The 22,254-nt window shown below is 51.0% G+C and overlaps 1 protein-coding gene across 1 annotated transcript in view; it reads left to right on the top strand.

Moving 5' to 3' along the window:
• Nucleotides 1-22,254, top strand: part of CACNA1G (calcium voltage-gated channel subunit alpha1 G) — a 100,822-nt gene that overhangs the window by 3,943 nt on the left and 74,625 nt on the right. The window contains exons 3-8 of the mRNA XM_072881515.1: nt 6,554-6,651; nt 8,799-8,958; nt 10,844-11,135; nt 11,657-11,749; nt 13,402-14,212; nt 15,758-16,122. Of these exons, the coding sequence (XP_072737616.1) occupies nt 6,554-6,651; nt 8,799-8,958; nt 10,844-11,135; nt 11,657-11,749; nt 13,402-14,212; nt 15,758-16,122 (1,819 nt within the window). The remainder of the gene's footprint in view (nt 1-6,553; nt 6,652-8,798; nt 8,959-10,843; nt 11,136-11,656; nt 11,750-13,401; nt 14,213-15,757; nt 16,123-22,254) is intronic.

Below are 22,254 nucleotides of genomic sequence, written 5' to 3'. Positions count from 1 at the left end.
TGCCATTAAGTACTTCTCAGCTCTGTTAAACTGTCCAGACCAATCTCATGAGCTCATGGAGAGTAAATGACTTCTTTGTGACAATGTAATGCAATTAGCGCTAATTGTAGAGTGTGTAATGTCTGCAACACATCTCTGTAATTACAGTAAAACTTGCTGGAGATGAGAATAGCGCTGTATTATCAAAACTCAGCTTAGTGAAACATGGCTTTGGCTGTAGGTTACAGAGTTGCATGGGGAAAAGGAGAAAAAAAAAGTGATGAATGACATAATTATGTTGTGTTATTTTAAAGGAGAGGATTTGGGGAGTTTGCTTTTAAGAGAACACTTGAAGGTTAACAGGTGTTGTAAGCCGGCTCTCACCCTCTAAAGACGATTCAATATGATTTCGACCTCTCCCAGTGTAAGATGCAGATGTATCGAGGATGAATGCTTGTTTGCATCCAAAAATATGCAGAGTTATTTACAGTTTAGCGCTGGCCGAGGCTCTGGCTGGTGAACTGCAGCTGTGGGATGGAGAAGTACCCTGACTTGCCGTCTCCCTGGCTGCTCTGGGACCCAGCACCCGTTCTGCCTCCTCCTCCTCCGGGCAGGGCGCAGGGAACTCTTCTCTGATCAGTCTGTGGGAAGAGGACAGCCACAGATTGAGCTCTACCTGCTCCTCAGCCAGAACCATCCCCATCCCCATCTGCATTATTGCAGTCCCACCAGCTTGTTTTGACTTTGGTCAGATAAGGACTTCCCTGAACCTCTGCATCCCTGTGGACTGAATTGTGCTTTAAACCATCCTCATAGAAAAAGAACCAAAACAACAAAAACCCCCCATGGTTAATTGTTTTCCCAGGAGACAGGCTTTAAATCAGGGGATAATTTGGTGCTGTACGAGCTTACAGGGTTCCTCTCTGCCTTCTCTAGACACAGGGTCGAGCAGGGCTCTGGGTCCACGCCTGCATTTCAGCCATTCTCTCCGAGCAGGGCTGTGCATCATCCCGTGTTTGAGTTGTGCGGGTCTGTTGTTACTCCGGGCTCAGTCAGTTGTTTGGCCAAGTCTGTGGAGTCCTGTTTGTGCTTTGCTCATTGTAACAGTAGCGGGCCTCTTAGAAGACTTTGTAGGAAACTTAAACACTTCTGGAATATTTTGCTTACAATTTGAGATGAGCCGGCGCTGGAGGTGGTTGGCAGGCTGCTTGCTTTAGAAACAGAGACACCGTTTCTTTTTCTCTTTGCTTCCTGAACACTTCTTCTAATGTTTGTTATCATTTTTTCTCCCTCTGTTGAAGGCTGTATTAAAGACTCAGCTCTGCTGAAGCCTTCATAAACAACCCTTAAGGATGTCTTTCTCCCTCCTGGTTTTGTGTGCTGAATTTCAGGGATGAAATACGCTGCAGGAAGCCTTGCTGTATTCATAGGTACCTGGGAGAGAAAGGGATGCCGCAGTCCCCCACTCTATCCCTGCTCCATCTAAAACTGGATGGTTTCTGAAAAGCTCTTTAGCTCAGAAATTGGGATAAGGGCGATGCTGCCAGATCAGTCTCTGCGGGGAGCAGGATCCTGTGGCTGCAGCAGCCAGAGCAAGGTTCCTGCTGGGTGCATTGGGTGAATCTTCCAGCACGTGGCCCTCACCTCACAGTGCCGGTTTGCTTCACAAGCAGGCAGGAGGGCTCTTCTGATGGGCACTTTGGCTGTACAAGGCTGATCAAGGGGCTGTTCCAACTCCCCAGTTCAGACGTGAGGGAGAAAGCACTGGCGTGGGGCTGCCCACGGGGGTCCCTGCTGCAGCCTCCCACTGCGACTGCGGGCAAAGCCTTTTCTTTCTCCATGTATTAGTCCCTTCATCCCTTAAAATAAAATAATAAAATAATAGAGAGGCAGGGATGAACGTTGCTTTTTCATCCCCTCTGCCTGCCTGTATTGATCCCTCTTGCACCGAGGAACAGCACCTTGGAGACGTGGATGCGCGGTGCCCTCTGTGCTGCCTGGGCACCGTTAGTGCTATGGGGTAATTGCCCGTGTAAGTGGCCGATTTGCACACACAATTACCCAATGTGCAATCACAGCCACAGCCCCTTTGAGCTGCAGCGAAAGCTGCACCAAACCCTCTCCCAGGAGCCTGCCCCTCTCTGGTGCTTTCGGGGGTGGGTGTCAGTGTCCTGGAAGCTGGGAGCCTCCTCCCGTGGCCCCGCTGCGTCCTGGCTCATCCCAAATTAGGTGCTCTTTGCTCCTAGCAGAAGTGGCAGAACTATATCAAGCCAATACTCACGATTACAAACCTCCAGGGGTTAAAAAACCTGGAGTCAAGCTTTGCAATTTGATGCTTTAAGTGACTTTTGGGAGGATGAAGAGCAGCCGAGACCCAGGGCCGGCGAAGCCCCTGGCTGCAGATGCTCTCTGCTCCGTGCCCCCTTACCACAGCCTTTGCAGCCTTTGAAGCAGAGCGTCCCAAGCAAGCTGTGTCCCTGACTCACAGGAACCTGCTGGGTAAAAGAAACCCCTCAGCAGCCTCCCTCGCAGCCGAGCTGACTCAAACCCACTTGTTTTTTTGAAGTTTTAGGGCTTTTTTAAAGAGAATTCTTTAGTTTCTTTCAGTTCTTCAGCTGAACTTGCTGCTGCTTCAAGAGCCTCATTAGTCAAGTGTCCTGGCTGGGACACACGGTGCGGCCAGATCCAGCAGGCTGCAGGGTTCACGTTCCCTCCAGTGCTATTCTTTTTATTCTGTTCAGCTTGATTAAAATGAGTATTTTTAAAATTAAGCAACACCCACGAATGCAGTGAGACTTGTGAGGCTTAAAAAGCAGCTCCTGAGCAAAAGCAGAGCACAGCAAAGCTGGTGAGGGCTGGGAGGAAATTTCTTTCCAGCTTTCTGAAATACAGTGCTGCCTAAGTAATTTCCCCTTGTCTTTTCCAACACCGATGGCTTAATATCATCCACTGATTACTGTGCTTTGTAGATAAAGGTTGCCTATATGCCCAGTTTTGGAAACCTTTTAATGCTGAATAAATCTGAGCCTGTCTCTTGCCGGCAGCGAGCGGCGGCTCTGTGCCTCTGCGGGCAGAGGGGTGGGAAGCTCCTGGGGATGCTGCCCTGCCTGCAGGCATTGCTGCTTTGCTACAGGTTCCTTGTGTGACCTTGGTCACATCCCTTGGCTGTAAAGCATCCCCAGCACCCAGCTGTGAAAGGGAAGAGTTCAAGTTTTCCTCAGAAAGTGCCCTCAGCACAAACTCCACAACTCCGATGGGTCTTCACACCATTTTCTGCTTCCTGAGCAGGAGTGGTCCTGGGGATGGGAGCAGAGCCAGGTCTGAGAGCAGGGTGGGTCAGAGAGGTGATGCTGGGTAGGTGTGGGAAGGGCTTTGCCAGCATTTCTGTGCTCTGTTAGAGGCTCGCTAAGTGAGAAGAGCCCCTTCAACCCCTCCTGTGATGCTCCTGAGCATCACTTCTGCGAGCCCTTCACCACAGGCAGGGTTCCTGCCTGACACCGCGCTTACGAGATCCTTCCCAATGCTTTGGGGTTTATATGAAAGAAACCCCAGCATGCTCTGAGTCTCGCTATCTCCAGGCAGAAGAGGAATGAATTTCAGCTGCCCTGTCCATCCTGAGCCATCCCTTGTGTCTGTCTGCTGAGTCCCGGGAGTTTTCCTTCTCAGAGGAGTGTTTGCCAAAGGTTTGCATCAGCTCCCTCTCTGCATCCCACCACCAGCCCGTTGTACGTCTGGCTTTGCAGATGCTCTGCTTTTATTCTTAGAAAGTCCTAACTATTTCCGCTTTCCTTCTGAATAACTCCAGCGATCGGGGGTTGCTGATCACTCTGGAGAGTCTCAGCATTTGCTGTGAATCCATCCTATTTAATGCCGAGTATTTTTCTGAGCCTTTAACATGGCTGGGCACCTGGGTCTGTGGCAGGAGGCACTGACAGGCATCGTGCTTTCCCATTTGAACAGAAATGACATTTGAGTTGAAGCTTCATCGGGGGCTTTTTACACTGCAGATTTTCGATGCATAAATGTTATATATGCTGGTAAATGCACCTGTCACCTTGCCGGTTGGTGACATCCTGACATTCGCTCTCCCTGGGTATCTTCCCCTGCCAGGGACGTGGATTGATTCCTCCCGTGCATCCCCTTGCCTTGGAAGTGACCTTTGAGCTGGGAAGTGGTGGGATTCTCGTTGAACTTGCTCTGATTTTTACCCACTGATTTTTACCCACATTTTTTTCCCCCCAGTACTGGGTTCTCTCAAGGCTCTTGAGCTGTTAGTTATCAGAGCAACATGTGGATCTTCTAGGCTAGGTCTGGGGCTGAGCTTGCGGTGCTGTGATGCTGGCGCTGGTAGCAGTGTCTGGCAGCAGAGGTAGGAGAGCACCTACCTGCTTTTAGTCTTGGTGTTAAAGTGTTTGCTGAAGCTAGTGGGTTGTTGTTTTTTTTTTTGTTTTTTTTTTTTTTTTAATGTGGTATTATAATTGTTCTTTAATATATTAAATCAAAATGCATTTTACAACATGGCCTTTGCAGATTACAAGCACACGCAGCTCTGGAAGTGAGTCTAGAGCTGTCATTAATTACAAAATGATTTGTCTTGGTGCAAATAACCATATGCTGCTCTGAATTTTGCTGGTAGCCTCTGTTTTAATAAAGGATGAAAGAAAAGCTGTATGTTTGACATGGGCTTGTTACCTGAATCCTGCAAACCATACAAATATCTTATTTTCAAACAGTGAGTGAAACTTGAGAACCATTAAAGTCCAGGAAAATTGTTGCCCCGCTCCTTACTGCAGCTAAAGCTCACCAATGCAGTGAGTGCTGCACACCGAGGAAGGGGCTGGTTTTGTCACGGGGGCCAGGTGGGCTTTTGTGGACACACTGCCTTCCTCTCTGGTCAGAGGATGAGAACAAACTCCTAGCATCCACGCGTGTCTGTCCAACGTTTGTATTCTGGGACTGTCCCTCAGCTGTGGGTGTCAGCTAAATACGGAGGAATATGTTGAGGTTATTTTGATCTTAGTTATGGTTTGATCATCATCATCCTCATTAGAGCCTATCAAGAGAAATGGGATGAAGTGTCATTGCATCAAGTGTGGAGTCGTGTGTTTGGGGGCTAGAAAGAGAAAGTCTTCTCCACCCCAGGTGCTCCTCACCTGCCAATGGACGGGAGGGAGGAGAGTGGCTGATCACAGCAAGAGCAGAAACCTCCAGCGTGCTGCAGCTGTGTCAGGGCTAACATGGCACCGATGGATCCTGCGGGATTTCCAGCAGGGAGGGAGGGGGCAGCAGTCATGCCTTTGTGCAAGGCACCGGCAAAGCCTCCTCCAGAAGTTTGATGTCTAATCAGGTACGATTAATTCAGGCCAGGGCAGGTGTGGAGAAAGGTTGTGATCGGGAAGCAGAGAGCCTGTCTACGAGATGGGGTTGGAAGAGCTTGGTTTGTTTGGCTTTGCAAAATCAAGGCTGAGAGGAGATGTGATTTGTCCTCTGTAAATACCTTGGGTGAGTAAACACCAAGGACAAAGAGCTATAGAAGCTACTTAAAAGACAGCGCTGGCATAAGAATGAATGGATATGAGCTTGTCCTGAATAAATTCAGGCTGGAAATTAGGCTTCCAACCACCCAACCAGCTTTAAGATGGAACTTGATAATTTTCGGAAGAGATGTGGTTGCCTGTGGCAGCGGGAGCCCAGCTGTGCGGGGAGCCTCGTGGTCCTCTTCCTTGCCTTTGCCTGGCTCTGCCTCTTCAGGAATACTTTTGGGCAGAGATCTTGTGTTTTCCCATGGCTGGAGAGCAAAGTCCTGGTGGTGATGTGACTGATGGCCCCGCAGTGCTTCAGCAAAGGTGCCACGAGCAGAGCAAGATGGTACTGGGGGACTTGCAGCAGTCCAAGTGCACCCTCAGACTAAGTCATGTCAAGGTTGCACCTCAGTGTCCTGAGCTGTGAAATAACCCCATCAGGTACAGTGTAGGAGCACTGGGAGGTTCCTTGGTCCACGTTTGCCCCATTTGTTATCTGCAAGTGTCACCAGTTTTGATTTGTGTGCTTGCCTGTCCACCTGAGTCCCACCTGGTAATGATCTCTGCTGGGTAGAGTTAGAATAGTTCAGCGTCCTGCACTGCTTGCCTCTGTGCCCTGTGGAAAGGGTCTGCACCAGGGGATGCTCCTCTGCTTTTCAGGGTTGTGGTGGTGCTCAGCACAGCGAACCCAGTTTCATTAGAGTATCTGTGCAATTGTTAAAAACAGGGCTGTGTCTGGACATTGCCCTCCTGGGGTGTGCAGGGGCTTTCAGAAGCTTCTGCCCTGGACCTCTGCAAAAACAGTAGCCAAAGCAGATGAGAGAGAGAGATCTGTGGCTGTGTGAGCTGGTGTATCATGTTCTCGCTCATTGTCTTTATTCTGATACGCAAACAACCCTTAATTAATTCCTCTGGCAAACTTTCCTGATGGGAGAGATGCAGTAACAAGTCCCTCTGAGCAGCTGGCATATAATGTTTGATTTATAATGTTTGATAATCTGACATTTCTCCAGAAGATCCTTGACGCTACTCCACGTTCGTGTCTTTCGCAGGATGCTGGAGTACTCCCTGGACCTGCAGAACGTCAGCTTCTCAGCGGTCCGCACCGTCCGTGTCCTGCGGCCGCTCAGGGCCATTAACAGGGTCCCCAGTAAGTTGGCTCCTTATTCCTCCCAGTTGATGCAAGTCCTTTATATCTGTGCCCCAAAGACGGAAGAGCAAACGCAGATGCTTCCCATCTTCCATTGCAGCTCAAACGTTCACCTAGGCCCTGGTGGTGCGAGGTCCTACCACCACTCTCTGGTTTCCAGTGCCTGGCACTCTCCTACTTTAAATAATATTCCTTTTGACACCTGTGGCATCAGAGATGTGCCACCAGTCCATAAGATATCCAGGACTGTCTTCAGACGCCTTTCTTTCTCATCTGAAGAGGGTCTTAGGAGGCTGCTAAGGTGAAGGGATGCAGGTGATAGGGATTGACTGAGCTAACAGCCTTTGCCAGGAAGCATGGGCAGAGGGGTCTGAGCCACGCTGCTCCCACCCTCTCTGTGCTACCCCATCCTTTTCTGGAGAAACTGGGGTGAGAAAATCTTGTCGTGCCTGGAGACAGCCCCCTGGAAGGCACTGAGGAGCCTCTGCTTGCAGTATCTCTTGCTCTGCTCCCCAGAGCTGGTCCATACAGCCAAAAACCCCAACACCGCCAAAGAAAGCCTGGATGGGATGGGAGGTGGCTATTCAGTGCTAACCAGCACTGGATGTCAGGTCATGCATGAGGATCTCAGACCCGCCCCCGAACAGCAACGGGTGGCATTGCCTGCTACTGCACGGCAGCAGGCGACGGCAACCCAGCCCTGTGCTCGGAGAGGCATTGGCCATCGCAAACCCAACCAAACTGCCCAGGGAGCCGCTCCTGCTGTGCCGTGCTGGGCAAAGCCCAGAGCGCCGCGGGAGGCACTGAGCTCCGTCCCTCTCGGACACTATACGGGTCAGGTGCGATAGGCGTAAGTACAACCCTATTAGAAACATGGTTTTCCTGGGCCTAGAATCCTGGGTATTGAATCCAGCATTGTTTTAGCCAAATTAAATCCAAGTCCGAACTTCCCTATCTGAACTAGCCCAATGCCTTGACAAGAACTAATCAGCTTCAGGTCTGTCTGCTGATGCTGGAGGTGCCCGGGCTCTATTTATTTTTCTGGTCCTGACTCTTGAACTTAATCTGGCTTTGCTGCTGCTGCTGTTTCAATCATTATGGTAGCTTCAGAATGCTGTTTGCAATGGTTTTTTTTATCCCCACTGTTGAACTGATGGATGGCTGAATTTATCCGCCACTGTCTAACTGGGGATGTAATTCACTTAATGTATTTTGAAATCCTGGGTAATTTATCTTGGCTTCTCTGCAACGTAGTTACAATGGGATAGAAATGTAAGGTGGGAAAAGAAAAAAGAGAGTTTTGTATGGTGATAAATGCAGTAACCACAGAAAGTCATTTCAGTTAATTAGGAGTTGATGCAAGGTGGCTGTTCCCCAGTAGAGGAGTAGAAGAAAAACCCTGATAGAGGAGGTGACAGCATCAGGAAGAGAGAAAAAAGTCTTCCTGAAGTATCAAAGCAAAGGGTGCAACAGTAAAGCTTTCTTTAAATGAAAATCAATATAAGCGAGTGAGAGAATGCAGAAGATGGGGAAAGAAGGAGAGTGAGAGATGAGCAGAATATTACAGAGACGTCAGATGAAATCAATTTTTTTGTGTGTAAATGTCAAGTTGAAGTCACCATCAATTTGTCTTTGTTACAGAACTGGCTGTTCCTGAACTTGTGAGAATTAACTGCCAGAGAGAGTCCTGTATTTTAAGGAAGAGAGGGGATTTAGGGTAGATGAGGGGAATTAGGGAGGGAAGGGAATTTTACTATATAAAGAAATACGACTGAGCAAGGGAGAACATCAGAGTTTGGTCTCAGGAAAGACAGGAGACATGTAATTGTGAGAAAACTTTCGGAGGAGAGGAGGACTTGAGATGGGGAGTGAAGGGAGAGAAGCAGGGAAGGTAGGTCATGTGCCCAGGAGCAGGGCACGGATGAAGGAGGTGTCCCAGGGGCTTTGGGGGGGAAACCAGAGGGGACTGGGGAGCTGCAGGGGTTTGCAGGCCATGTGTGGGTTACAAGGACAGTGGTTGGGAAGGCAGTGGCTGTCAGTGGAAGGAAAAGTATGGACGGAAAGGAAAAGCTCAGGAGGACATAGCTGGAATAAGAAAATTCAACGTGGAGCTTTCCTCTTCCCTGACCGCTTCCTCTTCGCCTCAGGTATGCGCATCCTGGTGACACTTCTTTTGGACACGCTGCCCATGCTGGGGAATGTCCTCCTCCTCTGCTTCTTTGTCTTCTTCATCTTCGGCATCGTGGGAGTCCAGCTGTGGGCAGGTTTGCTCAGGAACCGCTGCTTCCTCCCCGAGAACTTCAGCATGTGAGTCTGCGTGGGCAGCAGAAGTGTCTCTCCAGCTTGGGCGAGTCTATCCCTCCAGGGGACAAGGATATCCTCCATTAAAAAGCCCTGGTCTTCTGTAAATGCTCCCTGCTCCTAAATGCCACCACACCTCCTGCCCAGGCACGCACAGCCGGAACAGAGCGAGCTGTGACAATTTGCCATTCAAGTCCTGCAGGGCTGTCCTTAACCCTCAGCCGGCACTTAGGCACCTCTCTGATTGATAAGAGCCTCAAAAAAACCCTGAAAATAAGAGTTCAGGCTTTCTAAATTCAGCATATCATTAACTCATGACCTTTTCTGCTTTTTTCGAGATGTTGAGATCTGAATCCCGTTCAGCAGCTGGTGGTGTTTATTGGTATGGCATTTGTAGTCCCAACTAAACCCCAGGGGAGGCTGACGGAGCTACCATACATTTCAGGATGCTAGATCCTTTCCAGTCTCAGAGCAAGATATAGTCCTTGTTTCAAAGTGTTATTTTTCATAGATCCCTGGATTTTAAGGCCAAGAGGACTATTGTGATCAAATGGGGTTTTGTAGCACCCAGTTTCCTGGCCAGCCAGTTTGCCAGATGTAGGAATGTTTGAACAGTGGTTGAAATATCCCTCTCTCCTGGTAGCTGTCAGCCTCCTTCAGACCAGGATTTCCATATCTGTTCTCGTACCTACCCGCTTTTTTCCATGACCTCCTGCCCTTTGAATGCTAGGAGAGGGGCAGGTGACTGCAAGCCCTTGGTTGCTCTGCCAAGCTCCAGCACCCCTATCACCTTTCAGTGGATCGCTTTCAAATGTTGACTCCCCGGAGCTGATCCTGCTAGATCCACATCTGGATGGAGAAGTCCTGCAAGCCCAAAGCCTCTCTCTTGCACACAGCAGGACCATGATGCTGCTGCTGTGGCTAGGCTGGCTCTTGGGTCTGGAGCTGGCATGATGCACCTTTTATCCTCTCCCACACATCCCCTAATCAACTGCAATCCTTCTAGTAGGCTGTGCCCTCAAAGGGCAGTTGGGAGAGTCATTACCAGGGCACGTCCCTGTTAAGTAAATGGCAAGCAAATGGAAGTAAATGCTTCACCCTTCACCAGTGAGTAAATCCGATAGAGCCACAGGTTTGGGTGCTGTTTAATTGAGCCAGAATTCCAGGGGTTTAGATAAGCTTTGAAGGGTATTAAAGGCAATTCTGCAGGAATTAACCGGGCTGAACTAGGCTTTAAAATATCTTTGCAAGCTTTAGTGGGAGTCCTGGCAGCATTAGGAGATAGCTGTGTGCAGAGCAAGAAGCCAGTTTCTGGCTGGCCATGGGTTGTTTCATCTCCCTGAAGAGTATTTTTGCTGGTTTGCTGTGGTAAGGCCACCCTCAGAGAGAATTTAGAGCTTATCTAGGGCTGAACAGGCACTGTGAAATGCAGATGAAGGCCCTGTCTCTGTTTTTTAGGAAGCTTGGGAGGTCCTTGTACATAGAGTCTTCCCAAGCCATTCTCAGCATCTCCAGGAGGACAGGAGAAACGGGAGCTTAAACTGACTGATTTCCATCTTACTGCAGCAAAGACGTTTCAGAGAAGCCCTGCTGGGCTGAATCCTGCTCTTGGTCCCCCAAAGTCAAAGCCAGAGCACTTCCAGATGGAGTGACTCTTAGTAATGTCGTCAAAGGGGTTGCTGAGCGGCCAAGTGCACTGCCTCAGTTTCCCAAAACCCAGTTAGGGACATCATCTCACCCACTGGGGCTGCAGAAAGTCCAAGGGGTTCCCTTTTGAAAAAAAGCTTTAAGATCCAGAATAACAGAAGTCAGACTTTGCTATTACAGTTGTTACCTTGCCAGATTGCCTGCAATCGGTGTGCAAACCCCAGCCCTGTCTGGACTCTTTCAGCCCCTACACGGTGGATTTGGAGCGATACTACCAGACAGAGAACGAAGATGAGAACCCCTTCATCTGCTCCCAGCCCCGGGAGAACGGGATGCGCTACTGCCGGAGTATCCCAACGCGGAGGGAAGAGGGTCTTGAGTGCACCCTGGATTATTATTCCTACAACGACACCACCAACACATCCTGTGTCAACTGGAACCAGTATTACACCAACTGCTCTGCTGGGGAGCACAACCCTTTCAAGGGAGCCATCAACTTTGATAACATTGGCTATGCCTGGATCGCAATATTTCAGGTGAGCCCTGTGTGCAAACTGTCACAAGGTGGGGAACAGCTGATCATGCCCCCAACATGTTCCCAGGGGCTGCGTAATCACACTCCTGGGGGCTATTTTGCACCAGGCAAGCACCTATATAGTAGTGCCTGGGTGCTCAAAATGTCAAGGATACAATTGGATGCCTTCTTTGAAGGTGCTTCCATCTCACATGCATGGACAAAACCCCAGTCTCCAAACCCTTTGTGTGTGCAAGAAGACCATCCTGATGTGGAGCAGAGCCTAGAGCCTGCTCTTCCCTCTGCAAAATACAGTAGTGGGTCTTAGGTCTAGCTGGAAAAGAAGGGCTGGATTCAGCCTGGGCAGCCGGCAATGTGACTATTGGCATTGGTGGGAGCAGGATTTGGCTCCTCAGTGTCTTGTACTGCACCAAGACCAGCTACGGGGTGTCAGAAATGACCCAGCCAGGAGAAACGTTGCTTGTGCACTTGGTGTTATAACTGAGCCTTGACGGGTTCATTTTCCCTTCCTATCTCCACCAGGTCATCACACTGGAAGGCTGGGTGGACATCATGTACTTTGTCATGGATGCACACTCCTTCTACAACTTCATCTACTTCATCCTCCTGATCATTGTGAGTGGTCTTCGGGGAACATGCGGGTCCTCCTGGCATTTGGGGAGGGCAGAGTGGAGTGACTCAGAGGAACAGGGCAGATAATACAGTGAATATAAAAGCTGGTGCCACGTAGGAGGGGTAGAAACCAGCCTGCTGGAAGACATGCAGCTTCAATATGGCGTTGCACTGAAGCTGCATTTTGCTGCAAGCATGAAGGAAGGAAAGGAAGATGTGCTTAAGCTATGGCAGATAGATTTCTGTTGCTGCTGTTTCTACCACTTCTCTCCTTGTGCTCCAAGGTCCCCTCCCTTCGTTGCCATCTTGAATTTAAGTTTAAAAGTAGGCAAATTTCCCCTGGTCAGGTTTTGAGCTCTGGAAGGGGAGGAGGCTGCCCAGAAATTTCCCAGTATTGAAGAACCCAGCTGGCTGGGTCCTTGGTGCAGGGGGAACATTTCAGGAAAACAGTCCCAGACTTCAGAGAGCATATTAAGAAAGGAGGGAAGAGATTACTGCCCACAGCGCACCCACGCTTCACAGCATCATCTGAGACCACTCACAAAGGACCTAACAAAGAGTTTCTGTGGGGTGGGCTCCATGATGGGCTTCATCTATGCAAGCAGAATTGTCTACCGTGACTGGCTGAGCTCATTGTCTAGACTCCCTTTATCGTCAGGAGAGAAAAATAGGTGCTTTAAGGGGGTGATTCATCTCCACCGAAGGTAGACATCCAAAATAAATTAGATGCATCGCAGACTTGATGTGCCTATTTCTCTCTTGACTCTAAAGGATCATTAGGTGCCTCACTCAGATGTAGCTGAGATAAGTGAGATGAGTCCCTTTCTTGCTGTCTAATTGGACTAAGTCCAGCAAAATAGCTGCACGTCGTCCATTAGGCCATTGTGGGGATTTCTGCTCCTCATCAAACCAGGACTCAAACCCTGATGAGAAGGTAGGAGGTCGTTTAGTCCATGATGCTTTTTCTGGTTCATCTATTAGCTTCCTCAAAAAAGAAACAATCCCTTGCTCTTAGCATCCCCAAAACAATGGAGAGGAAGGGCAAGCAGTACTTTTCCAGATGCTGTGCGAGTAACGTTAGTGGCGCGTGATGGCCCGTTAGCACGTCAGTAATTCTCTGTGATCTAGGCTGGGCTCTGCAGAAGGCAGAACCTCATGAAACCCTGGTTGGAAATAAAATCTCCAAGCTGTGGGTACAGGCTGCTGATGCCCTTGTGTAACAGTCACCCGCAAATCCCGTTAGCAGGGGAAAGGGATCTGCTTGCAAGCTGCCCACACACTGCCAGAAAAAACGCTCCTATCAGGAAGGCTCAGTGCATTCATCGTAATGCCACTAATTGTGATAATTAGAACCGCTGTCTGCGGAGAGAGAAAAACACCACGTTAAAAGAGCAAAAGCTTTTTGTCAAAATAATCTTCTCTCGTTTTTGATCTCTGACGTCCTCTGTGGAGCACTGGCGTGGGAGTCCCTGGGGCAGGGGCTCAGGGGGTGAGTCAGCCCTCTGCGGTCCTGGCCGGTGGTCCCTGCTGGGTGACGCAGGAGATGGGGCTGGCTGGGGTTTGTGCCCCGATCCTTGTGCCGGGGTGTGGGGTGAGGCAGGGCTATGGGGTGGGCATGGCCACCCCGAGGTGGCTGATGGCTCCTGTCCCCTTAGGTGGGCTCCTTCTTCATGATCAACCTCTGCCTGGTGGTGATAGCAACACAGTTCTCTGAGACAAAGCAGCGCGAGAGCCAGCTGATGAAGGAGCAGCGCGTGCGCTACCTGTCCAACGCCAGCACCCTTGCCAGCTTTTCGGAGCCAGGCAGCTGCTATGACGAACTCCTCAAGTACCTGGTTTACATTGCCCGTAAAGGCAGCAAGCAGCTCGTGGAGGTCTACCGGGTGGCGGGTGTGAGGATGGGCTTCCTCACCAGCCCCACGAGCAAGGCGGGGGCTGACCGGCATGCCAGGAAGCGCCGGAGCAGGAAGAGGTCCTCTGTGCACCACCTCATCCACCACCACCATCACCACCACCACCACTATCACCTGGGCAATGGGAACCTGCGGGCACCCCGCGCCAGCCCAGAGATCAGTGATGTGGAGACCAGCTCGCTGCAGAACGGGACCAACCGGCTGATGCTCCCCCCTTCGGCACCAAACCCCCATGGGACCCCCAGCACCGCTCCCAGCAACACCGAGTCCGTCCACAGCATCTACCACGCCGACTGCCACTTTGAGCCGGTGCGCTGCCGGTCATCCCTCCCACAGCCGGGCCTCGACTTGCCAAGCCCTGAGGGGATCCCCAAGAACATCGTGGGCAGCAAGGTGTACCCCACGGTGCACCCCAGTACCTCCCACGAGATGCTGAAAGAGAAGAGCCTGGGGGAGGCGGCAGTTGGTGCCGGGAGCAGCACCTTGACAAGCCTCAACATCCCGCCCGGGCCGTACAGCACCATGCACAAGCTGCTGGAGACACAGAGCACGGGTGAGCCCGGGGCTGGACGTTGGTCTGGGGTTGTCTTGCAGAAATACAAGCTACGACCTAATTTCTTTCTCTTTCTGAATCTTTGCAGGTTTCTTTTCCGTCCACGTTACAGAGAAAGGCGATGGCTTTCCAGGTGAGGCCAACATGAATCTTCTGATGCACCTAAGGCATCTGATAGCCAAAACCAGGAGAGAGATTTCAACCTCCCAGACTTCATACTTGCAAAAATCCAAGGGAAATTAATGTTTTAATGAACCCATATTCTTTCCCATCCCCATCTCCTTCCAGTCAAATGAATTTATTCTGCTATTACAGGGAACACTCCCCAAATCCCTGCACTCCCCAAATCAGCTAGAACCGGGTTTGGTGACACCAAGCAAGAGCTGGAGCCCAGCCTGGGCGCTTCCAAATGGCCATGTCCCTTCCTCGCTAAAACAAGGGGGTTGGAGGTGGCTGCATTGCGCACTGCTTGCTGCAGAGCTTGGGGATGGACACCTTCCAGATCTAAGTCCCAGCACATTGCTGAGTGCTACTGTGTAGCTCTGCTCCCCGCGGGACCCGAGGCTTGGGGAGATTGAGTGTCTGCCTTGCACAAGTGCTCAATGGCAATCGCAGATGCCGAGTATTAAAAATCTGCCCGGAGCGATTTGCTCAGGAAGCCTGTAATAGAGCCAGACACCAAATGCAGCTTTCCTGGATTGGGGGTTTCATACCTCCGCTGCAAGATGCTCTTTCCTCCTCCACATCCTGAGGTTTGGAAGCTCAGGCCAGTCTAGTCCAAACCCTCTCAGCCTCCAAGTGTTTCTGGCCAAGCTTTCACAGGCAGTCAGTGCCTTTTCCACCCCTCCACGGTGGCATTGACCTTTCCAGCCAGGAGCTGTGCAGGGAAGAGACGAAGTCCTGCCCCTCTCCCAGAGCTGCCCAGAGACTAAATACACAGAGCTGGGCTTAGTGCTGGGTTTTTATTCACACTGCTGCATGCGGCTGTGCGTGAGTCAGGAGCGTGCTTTGCAGATAGCCTCTCCCCTGGCAGCCAGCTGGTGGGATTTTGGGGGAATATCCCTCTGGTATTGTTACCCAGGAGCCACCTGGCAGCTGGGAGCTGCCGTTGAGGGCAGTGCGTGGAGTGGGAAGCTGATGATTTCGGAGCATCAGCAAACAACGGGAGCAGGAGAGGAGGCTGCTGGCAGCAGTGCTCCCGCTAATTACAGCCTGGAGCCTGCCAGGGCCAGGGGAGCTGATTGCTTTCTCCTAGCCATAATGGCCAGAGGTATAATGAGGTGGGCGAGGGGTCCTGGGCTGGAGGCAGTGTCTGCCTTGGGACAGCAAAGAGGGCTTTGTAACTGGGGAGAAGGCACTCGGGGAGCCCAGATTTTGCCTAGGGCTCTTTAACCCAGCAGGAGCCCTTTTCCCCTTAGGAAATGCCTGTCCTGTTGAGGGCAACAGCTTGGTGCTAACGGGGACTGGGGGTTGTTCCCGTGGCCGCCCGCAGCCCCCTCGTCCCAGCTGACGGGCTGCCCTGCCCCTTCCCTGCTGGCATTTCAGGTCCCTGCCAAAGCTCCTGCAAGATCTCCAGCCCCTGCACCAAGCTGGACGGTGGCTCCTGCAACCCCGAGAGCTGCCCTTACTGCCTCAAGGTGCTGGCGAGCGAGGCCGAGCTGACGGACAACGAGACAGCCGACTCGGACAGCGAGGGGGTCTACGAGTTCACGCAGGATGCCCACTACAGTGACCAGCGGGACCCACAGCGGGGCAGAGCCCGGGCCAGAAGAACGAGCCGGGTACTGGCCTTCTGGCATGTGGTGTGTGAGACCTTCCGGAAGATTGTGGACAGCAAATATTTTGGCCGTGGGATCATGGTGGCCATTCTCATCAACACGCTCAGCATGGGAATCGAGTACCACGAGCAGGTGAGCGCTGTCCTGGCAGCTCCTGGTGCAGTGGGGATGCGGGCGGTGTTATGGGTCTGAATACAGCTGCTGGCGGGATGGTTTGGGGCAAGAGGCATTGGGGTGCTGTAGGAAGGGTCCCAGGACCCCAGGAAGGGTCCCAGGAGCAGCGCTGATTTTTCTCCTCAGCCTGCGTCCAGCTTGCAGGCAGAGGCAGGCAGCGATCACCGTGGCCGGTACCTGTCTGCGTGAGCTCCCGCATCCTGGCCCCGCCAGGGATGCTCAGCGCCGTGCCGAGATCACCGTCACGTGGGCAGCACCATGCATTGCTGGTTTCCGTGGCGCAGGGGCCAAGGAGAGGGAGCAGCCGTTTGTCGCGAGGTTTGTGCCAGCCCAGCAGTCCTAGCAGCGCTGCCGGTGGCTGCGGGCTCCAGGGTCAGTGCAGCTGCAGGCAGGGAAGTCTATTGAATTTGCAGTCCCTGGAGGGGAGGTAACAAATGCCTTTGCCTCCCCAGTGAACGCTCCAGCAACAGCACACTGAGTCCAAAATAGACTCATCGCTGGCTATTCCTCCGCTCGATTATCTGAGTCCTTGCAGGCAAGAGGCTGCCTCTGCTCCAGCCTCTCACACTTGTCACCTAGCAGAGCTTTTCCCTATATATAGTCATTAAGAAAAGGAGTTGCCATGTTCCTTTTGAAATGTCTCCATAAGGATGACAAGAGCTCTGCTTTTAGAGAGGCTTTTGCACGGTCTGGTCTCATGTAGGTTTTGTGGCTGCTGCTGGCGGCACGCCTGGCACGGTGCCCTTGGTCCTGCCGCAGGCATGGGATGGCTTGGTGCTGCAGGTGCACGCTTCATTTGGATTTGCGCGGAAGAGTTTATTAGCGGGGATGCTGAGATGCTGCAAAACCTTGTTGTATACCCCTCCAATGCTTGGGAGGTCCCAGCGGCCAGCCCAGCGTGGTGCTTCTCCCGGGATGCAGACCTCTCCCCTTGCAGACAGACACGGCCACCCCTGTCCCAGCACCAGCCTTTGCTGGGAACTCTCTTGCGTCTCAAGTCGTGGCTGTTTACTTTTCTCCCCTCCTGGCACGTTTTAGTATTTGCAGAGTCACTCGCAGTTGCATGCAGAGGCGTTTCTCCCACAGCTCCCGGTGGCAGCGGTGGTGGCTGCAGACCGGCTCCAAATTCCCATGTCCTCCTGTGGCATTAATGCCTCAATGACTGAACGCCAGGGAGACGTGGCTGTGCTAAATGTGTCCCTTCCAGCTAGCGCCTTCTCCCTGATGTCCTAATACAGTCTGGCTGGTTAACCATTGTTTTCAGTACACATTAAAGAGCGATGCGCTCTGAAGTCCTGCAGGTTTCACCTTCATGTGCTGCCCTTGGTGGGAGCTCTGCAGGGAAGCTCGAGTGCTTCCACCTTTATTTAATAATATTGGGAAGATCATCTCCTAAGAACCTGGGGGGAGGTGGCTCAGGAAACTGATAAACAGTTATATTCCTCCTTTGGCTGAGAGGTGAAAGCAGATCCGCTGTGTCTTTGCTGCCACTGTCCAAGGGGCGGATTGTCAAAGCTTGTTGCCCTTCCTCAGGAGCATCTTTGGGAGATGCTGGTGTAGGCTCCTGTGCGCGTACCAGGGTGGCTGAGCAAGCTCCCATCATCAAACACCCTAAAGGCAACACAGCTCCTTAATTCTTTGGCTTGGGGGAAATAGGGCAGTGGGGTGCTGGCCTCTGCCCCGGCCAGCGGTGTGTCCCAGCAGGCAGCTGGATGGGAAGAGGCAGATTTTTGTGGTGGTTTTCGGGTAACAAGGTGAAGGGAGCTGATAAGCGTGGGGGGGACTCCAGACACTGTGGGTGGTTGCTTTCTTTGACGGTATTTTGAAGCTACTACTGTTCCAGATTCCTTTCTCCCAGGCATTTGGAGTGAATAGAGGAGCTTGGTTTTATTAGTTTTTCTGCTCAAAGTGGCGGCAGAGAGCAGAGAGGTGTTTTTCTGTAAACTCTGGAAGCTTATAGTCTGCAGTTTCATAAACTGACAGTTATGAGAGCAGGAATTAGAGGGGAGAAATGCTGGACCAGGCCTTTCTGCAGAGATTATAAACACTGAAACATGTGATTTTTTTTCTTTTCGGAGAGCCTTTCCTAAAAGTGCAAGTGATCAACCGTGCCAAATTTATCTTCATTGGCTGATGTTTGCAAAGACATGAGGGGGCTTGAAGAGTACTTGACTCCATGACTTTCTATATTAAGCTCTCTGCTTATTTAATGAATGTTTACCTCTTGGGCTTTTCACATGAGGCCACCCTGGGCACACCAGGCTATATTAGGATAAATACTTTCAGGACATGTTTTATGGTGGCATGTCAAAAGCCTTGTGTTGTTTACCAGCACCTTGCCGGAGGGGAGAGGACACACTAGCAGCTACTGGGTGAGAGGATGGATGGGCTGGTGTTTACTCTGGGAGGAGAAAGGCTTCTGCCCTCCCATCTGTCCCCAGCAGTGCTGAGGGGGATTCAGCAGCTGTGGGACCACCAGAGCATCCTGGACTCCAATACATGAGCTGGTCACCAGAGGTCCTCGTTATAGCCGGGGGAGAGAAGTATGCTTCTCTGGAGACTTTGCATCTCACCTTGGGACAGGGATCCTGGAAAGACCTGCTTTTCTCCATGGAAGATGCCTAGAAGACTGAAACAGTCTTTACAGACATTTGCTTAACAGACTCATCAACCAGAGAAGGCTAGGTTGGGATATTTAGGATGAAAGTGGTGGTTTGAAGGCACATCAAAATGGGTGGAAATTTGGAGTGTGTTGAAAACGCTGGCCCCCACCTCTTGCTCTTTATTTGCATTCACCCATCAATCAACCTGGCCAGACTGAGCACCCATGGCCAGGGGTGCTGGATGCACAGAGCAAAGGTAGTTCGTGTCCCCAGGAGCTCATCTCTTACCTTAGGACCTTCCATCCCAAAGCTCCTCTCCACAGACCACCTTCCACGGTAAAGTCATTGTCAACAAATATTTCACCATCATATGGCTAGGGGTTCAGGAGCTGGGTTTCCTCTAAGCTCCTTCTGACATGAGCTTGCCGACTTTCTCACTCAGCATCAGGTTGCTTCCACGTGGTTCCTGCACGTGCATGAGCCCGCTGTAGGTACACCTGACCGGGCTTAACTCTGCGTTTTCTGCCCATCCTCCCACCCATCCAGCTCTGACTCTTGCCTTTCTCACGACTGCTGGGTTTAGGGGGAGGAAAGCAGAGTAGTTTGAGGTGCACGTAGCACTCACCATGTCGCTGCTGCTGCTGGGCAGCACTGTGAAATTTTCCATCAGGGAAATGACAACCAGATTGCTGCGGATTATTAATGTGACTGATAAATAGCTTGTTTTTCTACGGAGATGAAGCAAAATGCAGGTAGAAACTATTAGCTTTGGGTAGAGGAATATAAAGGTGATTTAAAGGTAGACTCTGGGGGATTTTAAATACACTGTTGAACCAATTGACTGATTCGCCTTAGGGACGCTGAGACTCTGCAGCGCTGCGGGTTCAAACAGCTAGGGCTTTGCAAAAGCTTGTTCTGCCATAGAGCAGGAGTAAAATGTGCTGCTAAACCAGAGGGTTTCTGTGCTGCTTTCCCCCCAGCCCTGGCTGTAAGCCAGACTGTGTTCCATAATGTGCTGCTTTTTTTTTTTTTTTTTTTCTTCCAAATCCTTCCTTGGAGTGAAATGCAAAGGCTTTAGTACAAGGCGTGATGTTGGACTCCTCAGCAGGGGAAAGAATTCAGCAAGGGCTTCCTTGAGGAAGGGCTTTGGGATTTTGTTTTTGTTTTTAAAATCTGGTTCGCATTGAGCTGCCTGGCTGTTCCGATTTTCCTTGTCTGAACTCTCATTGTATGAACTATACCCTATATATTCATTTGTTTAAATAGCGCTTGAATTTCAGCCGCCGTCTCTGCGGTGTTTTGCCATTGTTAACATAACAAGAGACTGGAAAGTCCTGCACTGGCCTCCCCAAAGCTGCAGTTGGTTCAAATCCATGGCTGGAGCTTGTGGGGACTTGGATCTAGAGTGGTCCAAAACTCTGGTGTCTCTGAAGGAAGGAAGAGGAAATTGGTTCAGACCTGTAAAGAACCTTTTGTTAATTCTTAAAAGCAAATTGGAGAGATGACAGGGGTTAATGACTCTTAGGGATGGCACCCAAGGAGAAAAGCTCATCATCCATGGGAGGAAATTCTTCAAGGAGTGGGAAGAGGCGATGCCTGACATCCCCCCAGCAGGATAACTGGTGGAGTACCCCCAGCTACAGCAAGGTGTTGTAGGAATCCACAAAGCAGCAGTGCCCCAAACCAAGTTGTGCGAACTCCATCTGCAGAAGGCAGGAGCAGCCTCAGCCCATGGTGGTATCTCAAGCTGAATTCCTAGTGCATCCCGCTGCAGGGGCCCAGAGTGTACACGGTACAGATGATGTAAAGTTGTCACTGGTAACATTACGATCTAATAGCCACTGCGGCATGGAAATATCAACCATCTGTGCCAAAGCGTCAAAGGAAAGCTTGCTGGCAAAATGCATTAAAGTGTCTATTTATGTAAACAGTCGAGGCTGGAGAACATGGGAGTCTTCCTAATCAGCATCAGAGGACGTGAAATTTTCAGGTATCCAGGATGATCGAGAGGGGAGGTGAAGGGTCAGTAACTGCAGCAGCATTAGAAAACCTGCTGGCATGGAGGAACCATTAGGCTCCAGGTTCAAGCATTAATAATAGTCACCCAAATGGTATTTATGTAATTCTGCTTCTGCCTGAATTCAGCGTGCAGGGAAGAGGGTAACTGAAAATTATTAGCTGTCGTGACACCCACTGGTTGATTTCTCCATGTGGGAGGAAAATTTGATTGCTCCATGGAGAAGTGGGGTAACAGAGCCGGACAGTGGGGATTTGGCAGGTTGGTGCCCCAGGTCTTGGGGTGCTTGAGTCTGTGCTACTGTCCAAAGTCCTGGGCAGGCTGGGCGGCAGCAGGTCTGGGTCCATTTGTGAGCACTGCCACAAGAAATAAAGGTGTTTTGGGGATAAGAAGCACTTTACTCCCAGGACTTGGTGGTCAAAAGCATCCTAATCTCCACCAGTTTCAAGCCAAGTTGAACGTTTTGCTGCTGGCCATAGGGGTGGCGGAGGGCAGCTGCAGATTTGTCGGGCGTATGGAGGCTGCGCCTTTGACATCCCTATGTGCCAAAATGAGATCTTGCCAAGTGCTCATTCACCTCTCGAGGAGGCTTTGGAGGATCCGGAGATGAGCGGCAGCTCACAGGGTGTGTGCTGCCCAGCTCACCCTTGTCTGGCTGCATAGGGTGGTCATGGACAACACTGTGTCCCCACGGTTGCACCCCATGGAGCAACCTCTGCAGCTCCATGTCAGATCAGTCCAGGACATCTAAAGTTTGGCTTCTTTCACGTGCGTGGATTTGTGTCAGGCCTCCAGGTCAGGAAGGAAGGGAATCCTTTTTTGTAAAATATTTTTGATATCTCTTGAATTGTTTCCTGCGAGTGCAGGGACTCAACGACCCGTCCCACATCCAGGCAGCAGCTCGTGCTACACCAGGGGCTCTCTGCATCACACACTGATGCAAACCAGTGCTGTACCCCCTTAAACCTGCACCCCGGCTGCTTTACTCCAACCGTGGCCTTAATAGTACAGCCCGACTTTTCTCTGTGGTGAAGTTTCTAATTTGATGCTTCCCCATATAAATCTGATTCATTAGGCTTTGATTCAGGAGGGAACTTATGCATGTGTGTGCAACCCTTAAATCAATGAGAGAGCCTTTCCCCAGACAACCTCCATCTGCCCTGGGCTCTTCCCGGGAGCTCGCAAGGTCCTGTGTTTATGCACCATCTTCTCTTCCTAGAGATATCTCCACTTCCACTTTGGTGCATATCCCATGTCTCTATTTAACTCCATTACACATCTCTCCAGCCCTGTGCCAGCTACTCTTAGCCAAGCGATCAAAGCTTTGGCAGCACAGCGAGGCTTTCCCTCCCTCAGTGTCTGCTGGCTTTGCCCAACGCAGGCCTTGTAGCTAGCGTCAACTTAATTTCTCAGCACTACAGCTGCATAGGGCACTCCCACGGTAGGAAAATGAGGTGCCCTATAGATTTG

The sequence above is a fragment of the Ciconia boyciana genome, chromosome 16 (genome assembly GCF_034638445.1).
Source record: "Ciconia boyciana chromosome 16, ASM3463844v1, whole genome shotgun sequence".
In the NCBI taxonomy this organism is placed as follows: domain Eukaryota; kingdom Metazoa; phylum Chordata; class Aves; order Ciconiiformes; family Ciconiidae; genus Ciconia; species Ciconia boyciana.
This window is presented reverse-complemented; position numbering and strand designations above follow the sequence as displayed.